This window comes from Phyllobates terribilis, unplaced genomic scaffold, assembly GCF_046119375.1.
Source record: "Phyllobates terribilis strain yellow unplaced genomic scaffold, ASM4611937v1 Scaffold_9__5_contigs__length_417890890, whole genome shotgun sequence".
NCBI classification, from domain to species: domain Eukaryota; kingdom Metazoa; phylum Chordata; class Amphibia; order Anura; family Dendrobatidae; genus Phyllobates; species Phyllobates terribilis.
Window position 1 is genome coordinate 95,819,786 of NW_027362769.1, and position 14,246 is coordinate 95,834,031.

The 14,246-nt window shown below is 46.9% G+C and overlaps 1 protein-coding gene across 1 annotated transcript in view; it reads right to left on the bottom strand.

The window, feature by feature from the left end:
• Positions 1-14,246, bottom strand: part of ITGA4 (integrin subunit alpha 4) — a 229,014-nt gene that overhangs the window by 150,052 nt on the left and 64,716 nt on the right. The window contains exon 7 of the mRNA XM_073646796.1: positions 2,886-2,971. Within this exon, the coding sequence (XP_073502897.1) occupies positions 2,886-2,971 (86 nt within the window). The remainder of the gene's footprint in view (positions 1-2,885; positions 2,972-14,246) is intronic.

Genomic DNA, 14,246 nt, shown 5'->3' on the forward strand with positions numbered 1-14,246 from the left:
ATATAATAATAAACTAGGTAGCTTGTAGAATGAATGATGAGATGCTGGCTTTGACTGTACATAGTAAATCAAATTTATTGGGCCAACTACTGCACACATTGGGAGTAAGCGGCTTACTCCTGCCTAGGGGCCCACCGGAGGATTCCCCTGTTCTCCTGTGGGCCAGTCCAAGCCTGTATGGATTTACAATATGCTTGTTTGAATAAATCTTAAAGATGTATATATCATCTTACTATGTGTTTCTATCATGGGTAACACATTGTATATAGTCTATTCTGTATGTTACACTGTATATGAATTTAAAACGTATGGATGCCTTCGGGGTCATTTATTTTTTTCCTAAATGTATTTAATTTGGGGTAAAATAATAATAGCAATTAGGTTTCAATAAAAAATGTAGAATCATTTGGTTTATAAGCCTGTTTGTTTTCCTACTTATTTTTGGCTCACAAAATAAGTTAACTATAAATTCATCAGCGAGCTCATTCTGACGGGAGAGTCCGTATTTTTTTACATCTGTCTCTTACTGAGCTACTAAGTGCTGATTTATTACCACAAAACCACATCAATGGAGAGCTAAACATTCAAGTGGTCATACATCATCTGTGAACAGCTCGGAAAAAGACAAATAAGAAAGTTACGAATGCTCCAATCGGAATAAGCTCACTGACGAATTCTCAGTTAACTAATCTGGCAGCAAGCAATAGTCAGTGCAATACACAGGCTATAGAAGACAAACAATGTAAATTTTTAAATGTAACCTAATTTTAGCCCCAAATACATACATGCATTTAAAGGGGTTGTCCACTACTAGGACAACCCCTTCTTGAACTAAATGTTCGGCCTCGATAAAATAAAAAAGCCTATACTTACCTCCCGTGCCGGCTCCATTCCAGCGGTGTAAACACTCGCGGTCCCGGAGCTCTGGTGCGGTGGAATGACACATGGTGCCTGGTGCCCAATCAGCGCTGGCGTCACTAGCACCGCCTTCGTACGGATTGAATATGAAGAGGAAGCCAGGGCTACAGCAGATCCCGGACTTCCTTTTATATTCAATGTGTGTCATTCTACTGCACCAGAGCTCCGGGACCGCGAGTTCTGACACGGCTGGAACGGCGGCAGCACAGTAGGTGAGTATAGGTTTTTTATTTTATCAGGGCCAACATTTAGGTCAAGAAGGGGTTGTCCTAGTAGTGGACAACCCTTTAAGTAAAAACAAAAATTGTCCCCAAAAGGGACAAGGACATCCTATAATTCAGTAGTGTGTTATACATCATGAGTTACAATTATAGTAAGTTCAAAACATTATCACGATTTTTTCACTGTTATATTTCTGGCACAAATGTCTAGAAATTACCAATTCTGACTGTTTCACCTTGATCTATGTATGCAAGTTCCTGAAAGTACAGAGTATAGTGGTTTGACCTGATGCCCTAATGTTGTGGGTAAAATTTCTCTTTCAGCCACAACCAAACCAGACGAGTTCAGTAGTTCCAGGATGCTTCATGCAATACAGATGGTGAAGATTTACAAAAGTAAAAGATCAAGGCTGGCACTTTTTATACCCAGGAAATAATGATTACATTATATTGACGTATAAAATTTTTTTTTTATAAACTCATCCTATTTTTAGCAACAACTACTATGTTGGTAAACTACATTTTATAGTTAGATATTATTATAATATCAGACGCTTGTACAGCTGAAAGCTTTAGGTAAAAAAAAAAATAGACAGATAAAATGGAAGAAATAACTATAGCATCGAAATTTTTCCAACTTGGTCTATTTAATTTGGAAAATAAGTGCCCTAATCTGAAAAATGATGGCTGTAAGTTGATTGTGCACTATCGGTATATAAAAGAAAGTAAAAAAAGTAGAATTTACTTTAAAGGGCACCTGTTCAATGCTGCCCTAACCAAGGGCAGTATGGATCGCAGCCTGTCTGCATGATTGTAGGCAGAAGAAAAAAGAAGAACATATGAGTATTGCGGCAGTAAAAGCATCATTTTATTAAATACAAATTACATGATAAAATATACCAATAACTTAATTTAAATAGGATGGGAGCTATAAAGTGCAGGGTGCCTAGCAGACCAGGGAAACACAGCCTGAAGTTTCAGAGATGTGTGGCAATAATTATAAATCAATGAGGTTATTATTGATGCAGCATCACTGGCCGGAGCATTTCCTGAAGTTGGAAAGGTCCAAATGGACCAGGTCATATGGAAAATTCCGTGCCTTATTCTCCTACTCCCAGCGTTGCCACTCACCTAAATGGTTCAAAATGTAAGGCCCTCTGATCCAGAAGGATCCCTGGTGTGCAGGTGGTAGATGAACAGACGCGACTCGACGCGCGTTTTGTCTGCCTTCTTCAAGAGACGCGTTCTCCTTTTTTCTTCTATATTATGCTTGAATAGGTTACAACCGACCAATGTCCTGGCATTTCTAACCAGGTATCATGGTTCGTCTGATAGATTGAGATGGGCCCTTTTTTGTTCATGATTGTAGACAGGTATATTATTCTGTGCAATGCTTCAGAGAAAATATACTTTGAAGATCTGGCTGGGAACCATAGCTGGAGATGAGGCTAGACCCCAGCTGTCTCTTCCCAGCGCTGCTACAGGTGATTGCCAATGATCTGCAGTGGCGCTGGGAAGAGCCGGCTGGGGGTGGTGTCGAACTAATTTTCTATGATTCCCAGCCTGATCCTCAAAGTATATTTTCTTTGAAATGCTGGAGAATTTCAAAGAATAATATACCTGGCTGCAATCGTGCTAACAAACTGTGATTCATGTTGCCCGCAGCTTGGGCAGCCATCAATCCGATGACAGGTTTCATTTAACATTCAAAACAAAAAACAATAGTGGAATTAGACATTTCCTTACTCTACCAATCTGCTCTTGTTGCGGGGCTCCTCCAATAACGTCATTGCTGGTTTTCGACCTAAAATGACCTACTCCAACGGAGTAACCTGTAAATCAAAATGTTCATTTTTTTAATTTGGTCAATGTTAAAAAAAAACATATTTAATGGAAAATCATCTTTGTAGGCTATACTATTGTCATATTTATGACCTTTTCTCTATTTGTATTTGATACAACCCCACCTACAATCACATCAAACAACTCAAATGAAACACAATTTTCACCAATTAAAATGTTTTATTTGATATAAAGTATCATTTTTATTCTGTATTCTAATGAATAGTGATGTATTATAAGGTTATTCTCATCTCTACAATTCTACACTTATGGCACGTTCACGGGTTATATCCTAAATTTTAGGTATAGTGCTCCCTTGTTAGCGACCCTACGTCTCGTATACATACACGATGTGTCAGCACACTGCAATTAATGAATACATGAACTCCAATATTGATGTAAACGTTAAAAACGTAAGGTACTTAAGTTAGCGATTTTTGATCAAAGAGCGCAAAGGCCTCCAACCATGTCAAGGTGTTCCTAAATATGGATAGCCCCTAACCACTATGAGTTCTTCCTCTCCATGTGCCAAACAAGCCTCATCTGAATGAGGAGTGAAAAGGAAACCAGGCGTAGCTCGCAATTAAAACCTTGGGTGGGAAAGATGGGTGGATAAGGGTGCCATTTTTTCTTTTTTTTGTAGCAACCCTACAACTGTCCCAGGCATGGACCCTGTCTCGTGTCACTGTAAATTAAGAGAGTTGGTTGCACATTCGTAGCTCCATCCATTCACTATTATAGCAGTTAAAAAATAGCCTAATAAGCCAAGTGATTCTTGAGATATATATCAGTCTTAGAGGTGGGACCCCCATCTCCCTAAAATGAGCCATAAATGTTTGAGGTTGGAAAATGTCCTTAATGATATATAGCTTCAACTTTTAAAGAACATTTCCTTAATCTTTATTTTTTTGTTAGTTTCAAGCCTCCTGTACCATAGCTTAACAAATAATAATTTCGCAAATCAATTACAAATTATATTACGGGTGCTACGGTGGCATGTGATTTTGTAAATGCGAAAGGCAGACTCTGAGGTTTTTATTGGACCCATGAGGGGCATTTCAAGTTGGTCCCATTCCCTGACTGATGAATAGAGTGTATCTAATTAAAGGGAATCTGTCACTATATTTTTGCTACCTCGTATGAGAGCAGCATAATGTAGAGAAAGAGACCCTGATTTCAATGATGTGTCACTTAGTTTACTGGGTGCAGTAGTTGTGACACAATCAGAGTTTTTTAGACACAGCAGAGCTCAGAAAGCGAACCCTGCCCACACCGCATCTTTCTGTGTATATTGTCTATTGACAGTGAGCTACTTATCAGAGGAGGGGGCGTGGTAAGACTAAATCTCATGTGTCATGTCGTCCAGGCATATATAACATCCTGTGATAAAACTTTCATTGTATGGAAACAACAGCACATAGTCTAATAAGTGACATATTCCTGAAATCTGTGTCTCAGGCCCAACCTCATGCTGTCCTTGGATTACATAGCAAAATCTGCTGACAGACTCCCTTTAAAGCATCAACTACAGCAGGTTGCATTGTTTCAACCATGTCTATTTGTTGGATCATATGAAAAATAAAAAGGGGAGCAATTTTGAAATTTACCTGATCATGAATTTAGCACTGTATTGTTACAGTAAAGGGTTGTCTTTGATTTGGGCCTGTGGAGATGTGCTATAGATTATTTTTTCCTATAATGAGGGGTATAAACACATAAATGTATATAAAAAAGCTCCAAACTGAATACTAGAAACAGCTGACAAATAAAAAACATATAAGTAGAAACCACTTCCTTTCTCTTCTAAGCTAAAAACCATGGAAACATATGCAAAACCCTTTTGGGTGAGGTTCTGTAGACCTTCCTGTCTTGTGCATGAAAGGTAAATAGAGGAAAAACACATCATAACACCTTGATCTTTAATGAGCGATTTACTGTATCATCATTTCTAGGGACTGGCAAAACGGGCAATATTTGTGGCGTGATTGGAAAACCTTGAAATGCATCTCTGTGAGCAATATCTACCTTCAGGGATGCGGATCTTCAAGGCTGTGTGCACACGGTGCGTTTTTGGTGCATTTATCGCAGCATTTTTTCCATGCAGAAATGGGCCAAAAACGCTAGGAAATCCTTGTGCCAGCTAATGCAATGACAATCCTGAAGTGCTGTGCATTTGATCAGGAATTTTCCTGTCAGGATTTGCATTGCATCTAAATCTGCACCATATCAATTCTTTGTGCGTTTTTTCCGCATTTCTTCACCCATTGACTTTAATTGAGTCAGTCAAATCCGCAGAAAAAACGCAGGTATAAAAATATTTGCAGATTTGCTGCGAATTTTTGCTGCGCCTTTGACTGACTCAATTGAAGTCAATAGGTCAAAAACACAATAAAAACGCACAAAGAATTGACCGCGGATGACAGACATCGACTGATGAAAGACTACTCCTCCCATCAGCCTACGGCTGCTGCCGCTTATGATTGCGAGAGCAGGCGCCTCTGTTGGGAGCTGTCATCAGCTGGTGTCTGTGCTCACAGTGAAAAAAAAAGTTAAAATAAATGAATGTTAAAATAAAAAACACGTAATATTCACCTATAAGCCGTAATCCCGAGGGTCACACGGCGATCCAATCACCCGGCAGCATGCTATACACTGACAGGAGAGTGTTCGCTCCCGGCAGTGTATAGTGCTGAGCTGCCGAGAGAGAGGTCACGTGAGTTTATCAGCTGATGATCAGCTGATGAGCTCCGGTGACCTCACTTACTGCATGGGTGCGTGATCATCAGCTGATGAGTGACCTCTGTCCCGGAAGCTCAGTGCTATACACTGACACAAGAGTGATTACTCAGTGTATAGAGTGCTGTACTGTAGAACAGTCACATCAGTGATTACTGATATGACTGCTTTAGAAGTGTCCCAGATCTTCGTGAGACACTCTGTATTATGATGAAGAGGTGTCAACCAGACACCCTCATTACTAAAACTGTAAATTAAAAGTTATATAAACACACATACCGAGATTAAAACACTTTATTTGAAATACAACAGACACATTCTTTAATCATTTAAATTATCCAATATACTCACCTCTGGTCCAACGTTAATCCAAGGGTTAAAGTGATGTCCCACGTTTCTTTTTTCGAATATATTTATTTAGCTCCAAAAACCATTCATTGCCGTACAAAAACGCATTAAAAAACACATTCAAAAAACGCATGCAAAAACGCGGCATGAGATGCAGAAACCTTGCAGTAATTTCTGCAACCAAATACTCAAAGTGCGCACATAGCATAAAGCTGCAAAATGAATCAATGAACAGAACAGCTTCAATAATGCTCTGAGCAAAAGCCAAAAGACCTTAGGGTTACTCTGTATGTGAACGTATATAGTTGATGTAACAGGTCTGGGAGGCGGAACCTCTGAGCTACTATACAAGAGGGCGGTCCTTGTAAGGGAGCGGGTGGCGACCAGGCAGGCAGTCACAGCAGGTGACCGGGACAGTCTCTGGAAGAACGAGCAGGAGATCACGACAAGTGACTGGGGCAGTCTCTGGGTGAACGGGCAGATGGTCACGGCAAGTGACCGGGGCAGTCTCTGGGTAAAGGGTTGGTACGACCTGTGGCGGCTGATGGTAGACTTGAGCTCCCAGGTGAGCAGGCGAGAGTCTCTGGATAAACGGGTGGTCACAGCATGTGACGGCGGAGCCTCCAGGAAGACCAACAGACAGGCGGCAGATGAGCGCTCCCAGGTGAGCGGGCAGAAGTCTCTGGACAGGCGGGTGGCCACAGCACGTGATGGCAGAGCCTCCAGGTAGGCTAGCAGACAGGCAGCAGATGAGCGCTCCCAGGTGAGCGAGCAGGAGTCACTGGACAGGCAGGTGGTCACAGCATGTGACGGCGGAGCCTCCAGGTAGACTAGCAGGCAGGTAGCAGGTGTGTGCTCCCAGGTGAGCGGGCAAGCTGGTCCATAGACAGACTGACGGGAGTAGGAAGGCAGACCGTCGGACCTCAGGCAAGCAGGCAGGTGGCTGGTGTGCGCTCCCAGGTGAGCGGGCAGACTGGTCCTTAGACAGACTGACAGGAGTAGTAAGGCAGACCGTCGGACCTCAGACTAGCAGGCAGGTAGCAGATAATCAGGCAGGAATCTGGCAGGTAACTGGCAGGTAACTGGCAACGGGACCTGAGGGCTGAAGCAGAGTAGTGAACAGTGCAACAACATTGCTCGGGCACCTCCATTTTGGAGGAGGTGCCTTATATATGGTGAAGTCCTCCGGCCATTGGCCGGGGACTCCTTAGGACGGCGCGCGCGGCCCCTTTAAGAGGAAGGGAGAGCGCGCGCGCCCTAAGCACAGTGGCCGGGAAGGAGCGCGCACTGCCAGCAGAGCGGGAGGAGGACGCCGGGCACGGAGCAGGGAGGTGAGGGGAACAGCGTCCCTGCCTAGCAGAGGGCAGGGACGCCGGCGCTACAGTACCCCCCCCTTTAGGCCCCCCCTTTTTTAGGCCAGAAAGAAATTTAGCAAGGATAAGAGGGGCATGGATGTTCTCCCGGGGCTCCCACGTTCTCTCCTCAGGACCAAACCCCTTCCAATCTACTAGAAAAAAGGTCTTTCCTCTTACCCTTTTGGTGGCAAGAATGTTCTCTACCTCAAACTCGTCCTCAGCAGAAACCGGAGCAGGAGGCGTACCTGTAGACTTGGAAAAAGAGTTAAGTACCACAGGTTTGAGGAGAGATACATGGAAGGAGTTAGGGATCCGTAAGTTGGCCGGGAGTTTCAATTTATAGGCCACCGGGTTGATCTGACTGATGACCTCCAGGGGGCCGATGAACCGAGGCCCTAACTTGTAAGAAGGTATCTTGAGCCGGACATATTTAGATGAGAGCCAGACTTTATCTCCGGGACGAAATTGTGGAGGATCCAGGCGTTTTTTGTCAGCGTGTCTTTTCATCCGTTTGGACGACTGAAGGAGTGCGGATCGGGTACTCTCCCAAATGGAGGAAAATTTGCTAACGAGAGATTCCGCAGCCGGGTTGTCCACAGAGGTGGAGACAGGAAAAGGAATCCGAGGATGCTGACCGAAGACTACAAAAAACGGGGATTTGGAGGAGGATTCGCTCTCGTGATTATTATAAGAGAACTCGGCCCATGGTAGGAGATCCACCCAGTCAGAATGATGGGCATTAACGAAGTGCCGGAGGTAACTGGTCAGGTTCTGATTGATCCGCTCCACTTGACCATTGGACTGTGGGTGGTAAGCGGAAGAGAAGTCCAGGGTGACATCTAGTAGTTTACAAGTGGCTCTCCAGAAGCGTGAGGTGAACTGTACCCCACGATCCGACACGATGTGGAGGGGCAGGCCATGAAGGCAAAAGATGTGATGAATAAAGTCTTTAGCTAGCTCGGGTGCAGACGGGAGGCCTGGCAGGGGAACGAAATGAGCCATCTTGGAGAAGCGGTCAGCGACCACCCAAATGACCGTACAACCGGCAGAGACTGGGAGGTCTGTTATAAAGTCCATTGCTATATGCTGCCAGGGGGCAGCAGGTACTGGGAGCGGAAGGAGGCGACCGGCTGGCAGATGTCTCGGAACCTTGTTGCGGGCGCAGGACACACAGGCAGAAACAAAGTCTATTACGTCCTTGTGCAGGGTAGGCCACCAGTAGTGCCGGGTAATAAGCTGGAGGGTCTTTTTCTGACCGGCATGGCCAGCTAGTTTAGACGAGTGACCCCAGTGAAGGATCTTCTCCCGATCAGGTACTGATACGAACGTCTTTCCGGGAGGGAGACGATTTAGACTCACGGGAGCCACCTGCATTACTCTGGCGGGATCGATGATGTGTTTCGGATCTTCCTCGAGATCAGACACCAGAAAGGATCGAGACAAAGCGTCCGCCTTGACGTTTTTGTCAGCCGGGCGAAAATGAAGAACAAAATCAAAGCGAGCAAAAAACAAGGACCACCGGGCTTGGCGCGGGTTAAGTCTCTGGGCATGCTGGAGGTAAGCCAAGTTCTTGTGGTCAGTGTAAATTATTACCGGGTGAAGAGCCCCCTCGAGCAGGTAACGCCACTCCTCCAATGCCAGCTTGATGGCCAATAACTCTCGGTCTGGAATAATTGCGCTCAGAGGAGGAGAAGAGTTTAGAGAAGAAGCCGCAAGTTACCATCCTCCCGGAAGATGATTTTTGAGTAAGTACCGCTCTGGCTCCAGAGGAGGAGGCGTCAACTTCCAGGAAGAACTGCTTGTTGCCGTCCGGGCGATGCAGCACCGGGGCGGAAGAGAAGGCCTGTTTTAAGGAAAGAAAGGCCTCCTCTGCTTCGGGCGGCCACTCTTTGGGATTAGTACCCTTACGGGTGAGCGCGGAAATTGGGGCAGTCCGGGAAGAGAAGTGTGGTATGAAGAGGCGGTAGTAGTTGGCGAAGCCCAGGAACCGCTGAATGGCCTTCAACCCCTCCGGTCGGGGCCATTTCTCGATGGCAGACAGTTTCTCTGGATCCATTCGTAGGCCGGTCTGAGAAATAATGTAGCCCAAAAACGGAAGCGAGGTCTGCTCAAAGAGGCACTTCTCGTATTTAGCGAAGAGGTGATTCTGCCTGAGCCTGAGCAGGACCTGACGAACGTCCCTCTGGTGAGTCTGGAGATCCGGAGAGAAGACCAAGATGTCGTCCAGGTACACCACTACGCAGGAGTAGAGAAGGTCCCGGAAGATGTCATTGACCAACTCTTGAAAGACGGCAGGGGCGTTACAGAGACCAAAGGGCATTACCAGATATTCATAGTGGCCGTCCCGGGTGTTGAATGCCGTCTTCCATTCATCCCCCTGACGGATACGAACCAGGTTGTAAGCCCCACGGAGGTCCAGTTTGGTGAAGATTCTAGCCCCTCTCAGACGATCAAATAACTCCGGAATGAGCGGAAGGGGGTACTTATTTTTCACTGTGATCTGGTTAAGGCCTCTATAGTCTATACAGGGACGGAGAGAGCCGTCCTTCTTTTTTACGAAGAAGAAGCCTGCTCCCGCCGGGGAGGTAGACTTCCGGATGAATCCCCTGGCCAGATTCTCCTCAATATATTCGGACATCGACCGGGTCTCAGCAGCGGATAATGGATAAATACGCCCACGGGGAGGAGTAGTACCGGGTAACAAGTCGATAGGGCAGTCGTATGGTCTATGAGGGGGTAGTGTCTCAGCTTCCTTTTTATTAAAGACATCAGCATAAGACCAATAAGGAATCGGAAGTCCAGGTAGATTAGCTGGGGTAGGAGAAGGACGGACGGGATGGACGGGAACCAGACAGGTCTTATGGCAGTCCTGTCCCCAGCGAAGGACTTCTCCGGTCTGCCAGTCTAGCACGGGTGCATGTCTCTGGAGCCAAGGTAGACCTAGCAGGAGGGCGTGAGAGAGTCCAGGCAGAACATGAAAGGAGATACTCTCAGAATGCAGCATTCCCACCTGCAGAGTAATGGATTCGGTGATGAGTTGGATGGGGCGTGGTAAGAGACCCCCATCCACGGCAGCAACAGACAAGGGTACAGCCAGAGGTTTGGTGGGGATGCGGTACTTCTCTACCAGGGACTGTGAAATAAGATTCCCGGCTGCTCCAGAGTCCAGTTGAGCTAGTTCGAAATAACGGTTCTCCCCGCAGAAGATTGAAACTGACAGCAGCAGAGATGGAGAGGATTTATTCTTGTCTAGGTCGACCTCTCTGAGCGAACCTAGACACAGGCATTTCCCGACCTCTCTGGGCAGGCACGGATCCGGTGCTCCTTACTGCCACAGTAGAAGCAGCTCCCCTCGGCACGGCGTAAGTCCTGACGGGTTTTGACCATCTTGGTCTGGTCGACCTGCATAGGCTCAGGAGAGTGTACCTGGGGAGAGACGGAGGGAGTGACGGGTTTCTGAAAAGTAGGAGCTAGACGTGGAAACCTCCTCTCACGGGTGACCTCTTTGGCACGCTCCTGGAACCGTAGGTCAGTCCGGGTGGCAAGAGTTATTAGGTCATCGAGAGTGGTAGGAACGTCCCGACCGGCAAGTTCATCTTTAATACGGCCGGACAGACCCTCCCAGAAGACGGATACCAGAGCGTCGTTATCCCAGGCCAGCTCCGAGGCAAGGGTACGGAACCGTATGGCATATTGGCCCACGGTGAGACTTCCCTGACGGAGGCGTAGCAGAGACGATGCGGATGAGGTCTTCCGTCCGGGTTCGTCGAAGACTTTCCGGAAAGCCGTGAGGAAGGCAGGCAAGTCGGACACCAGGGGATCTCCTCTCTCCCATAGAGGATTTAGCCAGGCCAGGGCCTCCCCGGTGAGATGGGACATGATGAAGGCAATTTTGGCCCGGTCGGAGTGAAACTGGTGGGACAATAGTTCAAAGTGCAGGGTGCACTGATTAATGAAGCCCCGAGCCTGGGCGGAGTCGCCTCCGAAGCGAGGAGGTGCAGAAAGCCGGGGTCCGGGGTGGGATACCATGGTATTGGTGGGCAGCGGAGCTGCAGGGTTGCGAGTCATGGCACTGGCGGTAGTTGCTGGTGGAGCAGTCAGAGTGTCCAGGCGAGAATTGACATTCCGCAGGTGACCCAGGATGGACTCCTGTTGGGACCTCTGACGGGACAGTTCATGACAGAGGTCCGAGAGCGAGGGAGCTTGGGTGCCACCGGGTTCCATGGCCCGAGCAAACTGTAACGGGTCTGGGAGGCGGAACCTCTGAGCTACTATACAAGAGGGCGGTCCTTGTAAGGGAGCGGGTGGCGACCAGGCAGGCAGTCACAGCAGGTGACCGGGACAGTCTCTGGAAGAACGAGCAGGAGATCACGACAAGTGACTGGGGCAGTCTCTGGGTGAACGGGCAGATGGTCACGGCAAGTGACCGGGGCAGTCTCTGGGTAAAGGGTTGGTACGACCTGTGGCGGCTGATGGTAGACTTGAGCTCCCAGGTGAGCAGGCGAGAGTCTCTGGATAAACGGGTGGTCACAGCATGTGACGGCGGAGCCTCCAGGAAGACCAACAGACAGGCGGCAGATGAGCGCTCCCAGGTGAGCGGGCAGAAGTCTCTGGACAGGCGGGTGGTCACAACACGTGACGGCAGAGCCTCCAGGTAGGCTAGCAGACAGGCAGCAGATGAGCGCTCCCAGGTGAGCGAGCAGGAGTCACTGGACAGGCAGGTGGTCACAGCATGTGACGGCGGAGCCTCCAGGTAGACTAGCAGGCAGGTAGCAGGTGTGTGCTCCCAGGTGAGCGGGCAAGCTGGTCCATAGACAGACTGACGGGAGTAGGAAGGCAGACCGTCGGACCTCAGGCAAGCAGGCAGGTGGCTGGTGTGCGCTCCCAGGTGAGCGGGCAGACTGGTCCTTAGACAGACTGACAGGAGTAGTAAGGCAGACCGTCGGACCTCAGACTAGCAGGCAGGTAGCAGATAATCAGGCAGGAATCTGGCAGGTAACTGGCAGGTAACTGGCAACGGGACCTGAGGGCTGAAGCAGAGTAGTGAACAGTGCAACAACATTGCTCGGGCACCTCCATTTTGGAGGAGGTGCCTTATATATGGTGAAGTCCTCCGGCCATTGGCCGGGGACTCCTTAGGACGGCGCGCGCGGCCCCTTTAAGAGGAAGGGAGAGCGCGCTCGCGCGCCCTAAGCACAGTGGCCGGGAAGGAGCGCGCGCTGCCAGCAGAGCGGGAGGAGGACGCCGGGCACGGAGCAGGGAGGTGAGGGGAACAGCGTCCCTGCCTAGCAGAGGGCAGGGACGCCGGCGCTACAGTAGATTTGCAAACACGTAACTCCCCTTCTATGTGGAATCGGAATAGTGAAACATTTTCTAGAATACTAATGTAGACAGAAGGAACAGACACTAATCATAGCCATTGCAATGTTCTAACTGCTCTTTGTCTACATGAGAGTGATTATTATGCTATTATATGAAAATAATATTGACCAAGTATTGAGTCTAATAGAACAAACAGAAACTGATATACCTAATCTTACAGACGCCTGTGCACAAACAGAAGGCACTCGGAATTGGAGGATGATCACCGACGGGCCAAGATATAGCATGTATATTACATTATTGATGTCCACCACTTGTCAGACTTCGCTCAGTCAGAAGCACTGTGAAGGCTGACATAAATGTGCTACACTATGAGAAATCTTCCTAAAATGAGTCTAAGAGAGAGAACAAGAAACAATGACATATGAGGAAGCTTGTCACTGGGTGCACCGAGAGGACAGAATAAACATAGGTCCATTATAGGTGCGGGGTTCTTATTAGAACAATAAAAAACGCTGTCAAATTTAACCTTATTAGTTAAAATATGGTGCTGTGTAGAAGGTATAAAGAAAATCCAGCTCACCAACCACGCGGTGCACAGATAATATGTTCTGAGAGTCAATGAGAAAATATGAAAAAGTTACAGCTCTCACGATCCAGTAAAATGAAAATTGGGTTTTATTAAATAATCCACTGACAACACAACTGCAACGCATTTCAGATCACTTATGATCCTTTTTCATAGCATAAAAATGCAACACTAATGCAACGCATTTTGGATCACTTATGATCCTTCTTCATAACATATACATTGTCATGCTATGAGGAAGGATCACAAGTGATCCAAAACGCGTTGCATTATTATACCTCTGTCTTGTCTTGGATTATTTCATAAAAGCCAATTTTAATGTTACTGGATTGTGGAAGCTGGAACTTTTTCATACGTTCTCACGATGTGTAGAAGGGCACATACACGCAGCGACATTACGTCTCCATTTTGGACGAGTCAAATTATGGCTTTCCTAGGGATGAGTGAACCTTCTACTGTACTTCTGTATATTTCTGATATCATACAGCTTCTATATAAAATATAGGGACCCGAATGGCAAAATACAGAGGATGTATGTATGAGCAAAAAAGAAATGGATGATGTGCCAATGTGCATTGGGCCTAAAAACTAACCAGGCTGTAAAATTGCAGTTAGGTGATCAACCTAATATAGAAATAAGGAATTATATACTGGTATTTACTTAGCTACTTACACAATATGTCTCAAGGATCAGATACACTAACACATTTAAGGAGTAGACACGCAAGAAACTTGGCACTGCAACCTGAGTGCCAAGTTTCTTGCTCGTTTGTCAACAGGTTGGAACCCTACTTGAGCATCTCATGTCTATACCAGGGAGTGCCATATATTTCTTCAGTTCATTTATGGAGCAGAGCTATGAAACAACTTGTAATGAAAGATCCCTGAACTTTCTATTCGAAATACTAAAAGTAA